At 39.6% G+C, this 12,646-nt stretch overlaps 1 protein-coding gene across 2 annotated transcripts in view; it reads right to left on the bottom strand.

Annotated features, from left to right (window-relative positions):
* The window catches only part of LOC149143032 (uncharacterized), a 307,558-nt gene that overhangs the window by 204,936 nt on the left and 89,976 nt on the right, over positions 1–12,646 (bottom strand). For both annotated transcript variants that reach the window (XM_089450073.1, XM_089450074.1), the window contains exons 4-5: positions 4,389–4,630; positions 3,979–4,222 (exon numbers count right to left, since the gene is read on the bottom strand). In XM_089450073.1, the coding sequence (XP_089306199.1) occupies positions 3,979–4,222; positions 4,389–4,630 (486 nt within the window). The remainder of the gene's footprint in view (positions 1–3,978; positions 4,223–4,388; positions 4,631–12,646) is intronic.

Raw genomic sequence — 12,646 nt, 5'->3', positions numbered from 1 at the left:
GAAGCCCTAGACACAGGAGGAAAGGGAGATCTAGCACAGTGAAGGAAGCCCTAACACTGCCCTATGAAGAAGCAGTAATACGCAGCCATGGAGGGTCTAAGAAGAGACCCTATCCGCTGTCCTAAAAGGCACCTATATGCAACCCTAAGGAGAGAGACCTATGTGTTGTTCAAAAGAACCTTAGCCGCAGTCGTGAAGAGGTTCTATACTACCCTAGTCGTAGTCCTAAAGAGGGTGGCTTAAGCCGCAGTCCAAGAGAGGAGATTCCTGCTCCTAAGTATATTGAATCATTATCTTTCAAGGAATGGATAAGAAAGGAGCCAAAATCACCTCACAAATGGTTCAATTGTCTAGAAATCCCTAGTGGAAGTTTTTCCATTGATAGATTCATGGTTGGCATCAAAAATAGTGGATGGGGAATGGAATGGGTGGGGGCAGACCCATGGTTGGGAGTCAAGGAAATTTTCAGTTTAACTCCATAGCATGAAAATTCATGTCTTAACAAATGCATCAATTGAAGTATAAGATGATCCCTAGAGATAATCATGGAAGATTGCAGGGCAACTAGGTTTACAAGTATGGGCACAAGAAAGAATTAATTACATGCAAGTGTTAATCATCAAAGCCATAAATATAAAGCAAGGAGAAGATGAAATCCTCTGGTCAAAAAAACCCATCAATAGGTAATTACTCAGCTTGTTGAGGGTATGCTTCCCTATTTGTTGAAGATGTAAGATCAAAGAAGGAATGGTCATGGCATGTCATCTGGAATCTCAAAGGGGCAAAGAGCATAAAACTACTTTTCTGGTTAGCTATAAAAAAAAATTCCCACCTGGGATTTTCTACCAAAGAGGGCAAAAAAGGCCCACGCATATGTATGTTGTGTTGTGAACATGAGAATATGGTACATCTACTAGTGAACTGCCACTTCTCGAAAGAGTTGTGAGCAACTTCAAAACTATGTTCCATGGGGCTAAAAAGTGGAAAGTGTTCTCTCTCGTATTCTCCCTGGAGCAAAAGTCCCAAACTATCCACTGTCACCTCAGCAGTCTTGCTCCTCACTTCTAATCCTTCAAGATGGCTTCTTACCAAAGGAGGGATTCCCTAAACCAAATCCTAAGCCTATTGTATTAGTATAATGAATGAATGTGGATAGGATTTGATTATATGAATGGGGTTGACCAAAATATTTATTGATTCGAATGCCTCAAATGGTATTTACTAGTGCTCAATATGTTTGAGTGAAAAGATTAACACAAAAACAATGTTTCCAAAGTCATCCATATGCAAGTACTTGAAAAATGAAGTTCTCCTAGGCAAGATAAAAAAGAGAAAATGGCTCTTAGACAAAGGTGTGCCTTGTGCTACAGCCCTCAAATATACCAACACAACTCAAACAATAGTACTTGACCCACTCTCTCAAAGCACCAACCAAGGAGGGTAGATTGTACCTCAAGCATACTACACAATCACCATTGTATGAGAGGGTAATCTTCCCTAATGTTGTTTTCAGTGCACTATAACAGTCTGGCAGCTGAATGGATGGTTTAAGGATACTTAGAGAAACTTCCAATTTACTCAAGGTACGTGGAAGTGATGTCTATGTTTAGGTCTGTCTAATGCAATATTGCTCAAATGTGTACCAACAAGGTTTACATAGACTTCCACCAAGGTGAGCCTTAAGCTTAATGAGTAGCCTCCTAAAGTCTCGAGTATCCCTATGTGTATGCTTCACAAACCATAATTTTAAATGCCTATCCCTATGTGTATGCTTCACAAACCATAATTTTAAATGCCTAACGACAAATATTATTGTTATTTATATACATCAGAACATGTCTTCTGGACTATAATTCACTAATGGTCTTGCCCACAGAAATATTCAGAGTCATCGCAACTTGCATTGTAAATAAAATGGTCAAGGATAAATACCAAAAAAATAAAGTGCATGGAATGAAATTGTAATAAGGAAATATTAACTTCATATTTATGTTGGTTTTAATGCTGAAATAAAGTAAATTTCTGCAATAAAATCAGAATTATAAAAGTGTGGAGGAAAACATCTAGTAACAGATTTCATCCATAATAAATTTGAAAAAAATTACTCATTAAGGTAGTGGACAGCAAGTATATAAATTGCAGAAATATTTGAAGAAGACTATGCTGAGCCATCTCACATGAAATTACATCTAATCCATAAAAAAAGAAAAAAAAAATCCTTAGATTTAATTCAATGCAAAACCCCAAATCTGAATTTCAAATTAAACTAACTGCTGAAAATGCTATGTTAAAATCAAATTAAAACATGTGAGAATAACAGCACTAAGATTATTATAATTCTTAAAAATTTCCAAGTTAATTTCTTTAAAATGACATAAAATCTAGAGACACTTAATTTGAAAATTAATCAAAAGTCAGAAACTAAGATTCTAATAAATGATCTACTATACTTAAATTACTAAAAACAGTTTAATTTTCTAAAAATTGTCTTTAAAAGATGTTAACTTGCTTTTTTTCTTTTAAGTTAACAAAAGAAGAAGTGATTGAATTTTCTTTTCTTTTTGGCTTTTTAGGCTTAGAGAATTGTTTTAAGAATGGTTCCTTATTTCCTTGAAGTTGAATTGCAAATTTCCTTTCACTTTGATATCATTTTGGTGTGTGTCATTGAAGTTCATTACCATCTTAAAGCCATGGATAATGTACCACGCACTTGGGATTCCTTCACCTATGCTTTCACAAGAGGGTTAGCTCTTAAACCAGTAAGCAAACCATCAATAGCTTTGAAATTGAAATAAAAAGGAAAATTCACAATGGACAATTTACATTAATATTTCAACAATAAGGACCATCTCTATCAAAAGGATATAAAAACTAGTTTGAAGACAAATTCGTAAATGACATCAAATATTTCCCATTCATGTCAGTTGGGCGAAGAAGTCCTCCAGGAACTAGATAATATTACAAAATGTTTCACTTTCACCAGAGAAAGTATTCTATAGAGTCAATTTCTGTTCTGAGGATTATAGGGATACTGTTAAGGAGAAGCCACCAAGTGAAATTCGTTCAATGGTGATAGATGAATCATTCCCATGGGGATTCATTGACAGTGTCTCACGGATAACCCTAGAGTACGTGCAGTGAGGGGCTTTCTGTTCCTAAAATCTCAGATTATTCCCTTTTCTTTGGGCTAGGAGATGGAACAAATAACTGGGCTGAGCTAAAAGCCCTGGCAACTTTTCTATACGTTGCAGTTGAAAACAATGTTGGTAGTCTCCAGGTATATATCCAAACTCCAAAGTTACTATGGATTGGTTAAACAGAAATATCTTCCACAGAATGTGCGGCTTTAAGCTGTCTTTAATCAAATTAGAGATTTGAGGTCAAGATTCCAGTTGATCTCCTTCTCTCATATCTCATATCTATAGAGAGCACAATTCCAAGGAAGATCCACTATGAAAACATGGAGACAGGTTTGATTTCAGAGGAAATTGAAGGCAACTCCACTGTTACACCTCCTTTTCCCTTCTTTCAGATTTCTAGTTATTGTATTCTGCTGCCCCGTGATGGTGGTTGGATGGTATTTATGTTGTTTTCATACCCCTGTTTGAGCCTGTATATTTGCCTGTTTTGGCCATTCTGGGAGCAGACTGTAAGTCTGGACTATGGATATGTACAGGCCTGAGTCGACCGGTTATAAGGCTTTGCATCAATGCTTTGGTTGGGGTCTTTTTCGCTGTTGAAATCGGACTTAAACCTCATATATATGTCCATAGGGCTGTTATGATTATATGCTACAGCATGAATACATGATGCGACATAATGTTCACATTTCATGAATTAATACATTTTGCTTTTTCTGTGGAAAAGATATAAATATATAAAGAGAGAAATTCTACAACATTACTTTTTTTCTGTGTAAAAGATAGAGAGAGATTTTTATATATATTCTACAGCCAAAAATGCAGAACAAATATATACCAGCATCCTCCTATTCCGCTGCCAATGCTGAAGTTGTTCAAGCTGACTTTTCCATGGGCCCCCAATCTTAGAATCCGGAGAACAACCATCTATGTCCATTGACTCCCTTAAATTCTCATCATTTATAGGCTCATTTTCGTGAAGAGTTGATAGTGTTGTACAGTCAAGAGGCTTGCAAAGGCCAAAATCTGAGAGCTTCATGTGACCATTTTTGTCTAAAAGAAGGTTATCTGGCTTGATATCCCTGCAAGCATGATAAAATGACATTAGATTAACAGCCAACTTGCCATGTCCACTAGACATGTAGCTTTTGCTCTTCATTCAACAATTTAGATGCAATAAAGCATCACATCAACTACAACCAAATTCATTTTTATTCTGATGCAGTAAGTTTCCAAACTAGCTGATACCTGTGTATGTAATTATGTTTATGAATAGATTCTATAGCAAGTACACTCTGAGCAATGTAGAACCGAGCTACATCCTCTGCTAACGTGTCTTTTCTCATAAGAAGGGTCATCATATCACCTCCAGGCAAATACTCCATTATCAAATACAGATATTCAGAATCTTGGAAAGAATAATAGAGTTTCACAATGCAATGACTGTCAACTTCTGCAAGTAAGTTCCTCTCTGCCCTAACATGCTCAACCTGTTAATAAGAAGAAAAGGGCATTAGGCATAACTAACAGAAACTCATAATAAAAATAGAAAGCCTAAATCGAATAATTTTACCACAGAACTACTTATATTGGACAATTTATATCCTTGTAAATGGGCTAATTTCTTGATGCAAATCACAGCTACGAAACTCATTCTTTATAGAGAAATATTTCAATTATATTGGAATTAGTCATTAGATAGCTTGTGGAAAGAACAAATTCTTGCAAAAAAGAGCCATCAACAAGTAATATCTGTGGATTATTTTTTTCTATTTTTCCATTTTTTTAATGTATAATCTATTCTCATTCTCACACTCACTTATTTGTTTTATATTCCAGCAATGCAAAAAAGAAAGAAACAATTTAATCCTAATATCTAGGCTAACGGCAAAGTACCAAATTCAAAATCCTGAGTCAACCATAAAATCTGGCTATTGCAAAGAAAAAAAGGACCAATAGCTTTTCCACTGCCCATAACAAATTTGGTGAATATTTACCTGACTCTTCTCCAGAATACGGAACTTCAAACCTTTAACGTAGCAGGAAATTTAAGAAGCAAAAATGAATTCAACATGATGAGGATGTTTCCTACATTGCTGATCCAGAATTAAAATAACTGAAGAAATAATGACCTATAACAAAAAAATCTTGATATGTGTGAACATTCAGTATTTCGTGTTCTTTTGCTAATTTGACACACGTCAGTTGTATGCAAGGACCAAGTATAAACATCAGTTTGTGGGAAAAACCCAATGTGGGAAAATCGGTGCAGAAACTATGAGAGTTTATTATTATGCAGGAGAAGTATCTGAATACAAATCTAGGATGCTCATCTAGCAATCCTTTACAAAGAAAATACAGGAGGAAACTCTGAGTGAGTTTTACCTCACTTCACCCGGCAGAATTCCAACTGATCCAGCAACAAGACTGGCTAACACGGCTACTTCTACTCTGGCCCTACGTAGGCCCTGCGTCAGCCTTTCAAGCTCTGTGTCAGCCCTGGCCCCTGCATCACCTCTTCTGCCCTCTGCGTCAGCTATCCCAGTTGTTCCCGCAGTTCCGGCTTCTGGGTGACCGGCAGCGTTCCCCTCTACGTTGGCCTTTTTGGCTCTGCATCAGCTCTCCCATCTATTGCATTGCCTCTTTGCAAGCTTTCTCCGCCTCTCTGTCAATATTCTTAGAAAAGTCCTTCTCCCGGATTCTCACTGCCCCTCTGCTACTATCACTTAGTTCGAATTTCTCAACTTCATAGCCCCAGAAACCGAATTCCAGATCAATTCGTTCTCTCCGTGTGTGTTTCCAAATGAACCCCAAGCATCCATTTTATACTTTTCCTGTTGAGTCTTCAATGGCCGAGATTAAGTCTCTAATCAACGGCTAAAATTAAAACATGACTTGATCCGCCTTCTAGATCATTCTCACCCATATTTTGATTAATACCCGTTAATATTTTGATTTCCCTAAGTTTAGACTTAGGAACTCCATTAAAAATATTAATTATCTTAATAAAATACAATCCGGGTGGAATTTCACACTTAGGAACTCCATTAAAAATATTAATTATTTTAATAAAATACAATCTGGGTGGAATTTCACCAAACGGTTTCTGGGGTTTTTAGAACTCATGCGCCTTAGCCTCTCCACCAATTTTCAAGGCTAGAGCACTTCCGATGCTACCAAAAACTAACACAGTTTAACCTAGAGAATGAAAACACAAAGAAGAGAACCACTATCTCATCAATAGCAATTGCCTCAGAGAGACAAGATTTGGTTAATCAAGGTCTTAAGGCTGGAAAAATATAACTTTTTAGAACAGACTGGGATCATAACAGTCTGCAGAGAAGACACCTTTAAGTAACTCCTTTCACAGATTTGAAAGGCAGGAAACACCAGACTATTTTTAAATTCCCCATAAAACATGACCAAAGTCTGGAGGAAAAAGAATAAATTGGCAAAAGAATCTGCGGTCTCATATGCTAAATGTTCTGCCCAAAATAACTCTGCTTTCATTTATTTATTAAAAAAAAAGGATCAAGATATTAAACTTAATTAAAGACAACTAAACACATGGGAAGGTGTAAAACAATATACATACTTTGTATCAGCCAATGCTTTGGTCCATTTTTTCAATATTTTACACGGCTGCATTGTGGTACTGCCACCCACCCAAATTTATGAGTTTGGAACGATAATGAGACAGAGTAGTCGAGAAATAATCTTATGTGTGCGCGGAATTTAATTAATTAAACGAGGAAATGAACAAGCACACCATTGTTAACAGTGCATAGGAGTTACTGTGAAACTCTTATTCAACACATTGTCTACACATACAATAGATTCCTCTACTTGTGAATGACTACTATCAAAAAAGGGATCTCCTTAAAGTTAAAAGTTAAAACACATACAGGAATACACACGACTGTTGGGAAACAACCATTCACTTAACTAATCAACTAATATGGGCCTCCTAACAGTTGAATTTTGTAACTATGGTCGGTCTAGATAATGTATATTTTACCCTTTGATGTATTTTATATTGATCAATGTAAAGCATGCTCTTCATGCTAGAGTCAAGAAAAAATTATTTTTGATTCATATCCTTATGGACTTTTAAGAGAGAAAATTTTGAATTTTCGAAATTAAACTTTTGGCTCCAGAACTAGACAAGTCGGCTTTCCTCCAAATCAAGTCGGCCCAAGCACTGGAGACACCCATTCAAACCCAGCAGATTACTAAATAAAGGCACTCGACCTCCTCCTCCAAGGCAGCAATTCGATCTCTGTCCAGCAAGAATCTTCTGGGCATCCAAGTGCAGGACAAGGGCAAGGAGGACGAAAAAGAAGAACAAATTCATCTCTTTCTCCAACTCGCAGAAGTTTCTGGACAAGTCACTGTAGAATTTAGGTTCTCTGTAGCCCTCTCCAGTTTCAGTTTGTTTTGCATAGAGTTTAATGCCCACAGCCCTACATGTTCATGCTGATAAAGAAACTGAACGCAAATTTTAAAAGAAACATTAACTGGCTACCACTACATTTTTACTTTTCAGCTGATAAGAAATTTAAACAAGCAATCACACAAATAGGAGACAATTATTTTTCGTCAACTCTAACCCTAGAAAATCTCACAAGGGGAAAACCAGTCTAGAAGAGGAGTTTTATTGCTAATCTCAAAGAAATAATTACAGCATTAAATAACTCATTGAAGGAATTATTTCTCCTTTCAGGCTTGTGCCAGCTCCTAGAAATTTGGGCCACTGTTCACTACAGTTCTGGACTTCTGCCTTAAAAACTCAGGCCACTGTCTAGTACGTGTTCACCCTCCTCTGCTGAGATTTCTCTGCTCAGAAATTTGAGCCACTGGTCTGACACTTCAGCCCTTAATTCTAGCTCTGGTGACCTCTACTTACTCCTTGAAACTCGAGCCACTGCAAAGGAATAAATACCTCTGACTGCGTGCCACTGGCCACTAATCATCAGTTTCTCTGGTGCGAATTTCAAGTTCCAGCCCAGATTTTAACTCCTTAAAATGCAAGCCTGAGATACCACATTTAATGCTCAGTCTCTGAATCCTACTTGATTTGCATGCTGGAGACTGCTGTAGCTTCCTGGAACTGTGTGCTACAGTGTTGCCTTGAAACACGGGCCTGTCTCCTTGGGATACGATCTGTAGGTGTTTTTCTCCTTGCTGTAGCTTAGTCTCTCCTTCAACAATGGCTGTCTCAGCCTCTAACTCTTCTCCTCCTCCTTGCTCTTCACTTCTCAAACGTGCACATGAAGAATAAAAAATAAGCTCACTTTGCCTTTTTCCCTTTTTAGTCTCTCATAATGATGAGAGAATCCTAACCCTTTGATCTATGGCTGAGATTAGATCTCAGCTCTCATAGATCAATGGTGGAGATATAATCTTCACTTGACCCCTTTTTAATGTCCCCCCTTCATTAAGAGCCTCTCTAGTCACTTTAATGTTGGTTTTGTACCTTGTACCTTTTTCCACAGAAAATCACTTTATAAACATAAAGTGACTTTAAAAATATAAAGTACATAGCACTAAAGTACCTCATAAAGTGACTTTTAAGTCACATGACTTTAATAACTCACAAAGTCGCTTACTAAAAAGGTGTTTTCATGTCTTTCCCTAGGAAAAAGGCAAAAGCACTAGGAAACACCTCTTTGATACCTTTTCTCAATACTCCCTCTTACCGAGGAAGGTGTCTCACCACTCCCTACTTTTCTTGAGATACACATGCTTGCCCCTTGGCAATCACTTGGTGAGAATGTCTGCAACCTACTCCTCAGTGGATTTGTATTCAAGCTTAACTACTCTCAGAACCCAATCCCAGATGAAGTGGTACCTGATCTCTATGTGCTTTGACCAGTCATGAAGCACTAGATTCTCTGTGAGTTTAATGCAACTTTGATTATCACAGTGTATCATAGTCGGTCTTAGCCTCTGACCAAATAAGCCACACAAACAACTTGTGAAGCCAAATAGCCTTGCAACTAGCCTAATTGGTTGCAATGTACTCAACCTCTGCAAAAGTCAGTGCCACTGATCTTTGTTTCCTGTTGAAGCACGACACAACCGTCAAACCCATACTCAAACAATATCTGGAGGTAGTCCTCCGGTCGCTAGCACTGCTAGTCCAATCTGAGTCTGCATAACATGTCAACTTGACTCTATCCCCCTGATATAGTCCAATCCATAGTCCATTGTGCCTTGTAGGTATTGTAACACATGTTTCGCAACTACCAAGTGCACCCTCTCGGGCGACATCATAAACTGACTCAACGTGTTGACTGCAAAACAAATATCTGGCTTAGTGCTGACCAAATACATCAACAAATTGATCAACTGACGATACATAGTGCAGACCACCAACTCGAAATCTGAAGCATGCAGCTTCTTCTAGTGGGTGATCATCCGAGTAGCCATAGGCCTACAATCCTCCATATGAAATCTCCTCAATATGTCCCCTGCATATTTGCCCTAGCCCACGAAATTTTGCCCATCCTCCTGCCAAACCTCCAACCCCAAAAAGTAGTGCATCAGTCCCATATTGGTCATGTCAAACTCTGAAGCAAGGTCCCTCTTGCAGTTTTGAATGAGTCTCTCCTCTCCTGTAATAAACAAATCAACCACATACAGAACCAGAATGAGTGGATCCTCACAAACCATAATGAAATATAGGTTTGGATCTGCCTCACTCTTCAAGAAACACATATGTTGCAAGTAAGAATCAATCCTGTCATACCATGCTCTTGGTGCCCACTTTAGTCCATATAAGTCTTTCTTAAGCCTACACACATGAGACTCCCTCCCATGCACCTCAAAGCCCCATGGTTGCTCAATGTAAACCTCCTCTTGTATGACCCCATTGAGAAAGGCAATCTTCAAATCCATCTAGTGAATCTTCCAACCCGTCTCAGCTGTTATGGAGATCACTGCTCTAATAGAGGTATAACGAGAAAGGGTCTCCCATAGTCAACTCCCTCTACCTATGAGAACCCCCGTGCCACAAATCTTGCTTTGAACATCTCCACGCTACCATCCGCAGCATGTTTGATCTTGTAGAGCCACCTAGAAATCACCACTAACTTCCCCTCAGGTCTCGACACTATCTCCCACACATCATTCTTCATGATGGAGGCATACTCGTCCACCGTGGCATCCCTCCAGATCTGTTGACTCGGAGCATCCTCGTAGCTAGCTGGCTCAGTCTCCACAACATCCACCACATAGCCACCCAACTTGTCTGGTGGTCTACTCTCCCTAGCTGACCACTTGGGTATTGCCCATTGTCTCTTGTGCTTCCTTCAAGGTCTCATGAAGCCATCTTAGCTTCCTCTTCCCTAAAGTAGCCTCCACAACTAGTATGGGAAAATCCTCCCCTAGAGCCTCTCCTCCTAAAGAGGATGAACCTCCCGTGGTTTGTGGTGAGCCTATACTCTGAGATCCTGTGCCTGGTGATCCTAAACTCTGTGATCCTATCACTCCAGAAGTAGGTGATCCTCCTGACCCTGGTGTACCACCTGAAGATCTTGAAACCTGTGGTGTGGCCCCTTGCTAAGGAGCCAGTTTCTCTACTCGATCATCCTCCCTCGACCTCCTCAAGGCTCTCTCTTCCTCAAATCTCACATCCCTCCTCAAGACAACTTTCTTCTGCCCAAGAATGTATATGCGATAGGCCTTGGAAGCCTCATTGTAACCCACAAGAATACCATTCTCTGCAGTGGGTTCCAACTTCATCCTCTTCTCCTCAAGGACGTGTGAATATGTGAGGCACCCAAAAATAATGATGTGCCCAATCTCAGGGTTATTCCAAGAAAAAGCCTCATCAACAGTCTTACTCCCCAAGACTTTGTGTGGACTCTTGTTCTGCAAATAAATTGCAGCATTACAAGCCTCAGCCCATAAAAAGAAAAGTAGCTTTTGATTATGCAACATAGCTCTTGCTGCAGCCAATATGGCACTGTTCTTCATCTCTGCCACCCCATCATACTAGGGGTTATAAGGCACTATGTACTCCCTCTTCATACTCGCACTACTACAAAATTCCATCTCATTGGAGGTATACTCACCCCCATTGTATGTCCTCAAAACCTTCATCTTCTTGCCTGCTTGGTTCTCCACAAGACCATTAAACTCTTGAAACCTATTGAAGACTTGATCCCTGGTCTTCATAAAGAAAATCTAGGTCTTCCTGGAGTAGTCATCAATGAAAGTAACATAGTACTCAAAACCTCTCAATGATACATGAGACATAGGACCACACACATCAGAGTGTATCAAATCCAGAATACCTGCTACCCTACTATCACTGCTCGTGAAAGGTGTCTTGGTGTACTTTCCCAAAGCACACCCCCTGCACACATCATGATGCTCAGTGTTGAACTCAGGTAAACCTCTAACCATCTCCCTCAACATCCTAAATGCTCCATGGTGCAAGTGGGCCATACTCCTAGCGCCATATCTCGCACAACTCACTACAGTTGATCTGCCCCACTAAGGCTCTGGTAGTCTAAAACATAATCCTGTAAAGTCTCCCATTGCAGACTCCAATCACTCTAGCACAAGTGATGTTGGATCCCTTGGGATACATAAGCACCCGTCCATCCCAAAATACCACTACATATCCCCTGCCCTCAATACTCGAGATTGAAGTCAAGTTCTTTTTCAGCCCTGGAACATATAAGACCTTTGTCACTTTCAAGGGAGGCAATAACTCCCTCTGATAGGATACAAGCCCCACTCCCACTACTTTGACCTTGGAGTTATCTCCAAGCAGCACCTCCAAATCTACATCTCATAAAATGCTCCCTCACTCCATTCATATGGAAGGAAGCTCCACTATCTACAAACCAAGCAATGGAAGACATGACACTAGTGGCAAGACTCACCATTAAAGCAAACTCAGAGTCAAACCTGGTGGAAAAATCATCCACCTCTGTTGAAGCTGCTACGCCCTTCTTCTTCCCAGTCTTGTTGGGACGCTGAAAGGAATAGTGACCCATCTTCTTACAAGCAAAGCATCTCACTTTGCTCGTGTCCTTCTCTTTGGCCTTATACTTCCCCTTCTACTGCATGGACCCATTAGAAGACCCCTTCTTGGCCTTCTTCTTGCCCTTAGGGAAACATTTTCCTCTTCATATACCCCGCCACATTAGCTGCCACTCTTGGCACTCCTCCCAGTCTCCTCCTGGATGAAATCGTCCCACATCCTCCTCCAATCAAGGAAATTCTCTCTGGCAACAATGTCATCTATGAATCCATCCCACTGCTTGGGAAAACCATCCAATGTCATCCTAACCAATTGATCCTCAGGGATAATCTCTTCCACTGCAACAAACTCATCTCTCCCCTATGTGATATCGGTGAAGTATGAGTTCATCATGTCAGTACTGATCCTCAAGGATAATCTCTCCCACTGCAACAAACACCTCTCACCCGTGTGATCTCGGTGAGGTATGAGGTCATCATGTCAATCTTGGTCATCTTGGCATTTCTTA

This window comes from Pinus tabuliformis, chromosome X (genome assembly GCF_031772625.1).
Source record: "Pinus tabuliformis cultivar Carrire ecotype Pingquan chromosome X, CPIR1, whole genome shotgun sequence".
NCBI classification, from domain to species: domain Eukaryota; kingdom Viridiplantae; phylum Streptophyta; class Pinopsida; order Pinales; family Pinaceae; genus Pinus; species Pinus tabuliformis.
The sequence above is the reverse complement of the archived record's forward strand: the minus strand, read 5'-3'. Positions and strand labels throughout refer to the sequence as shown.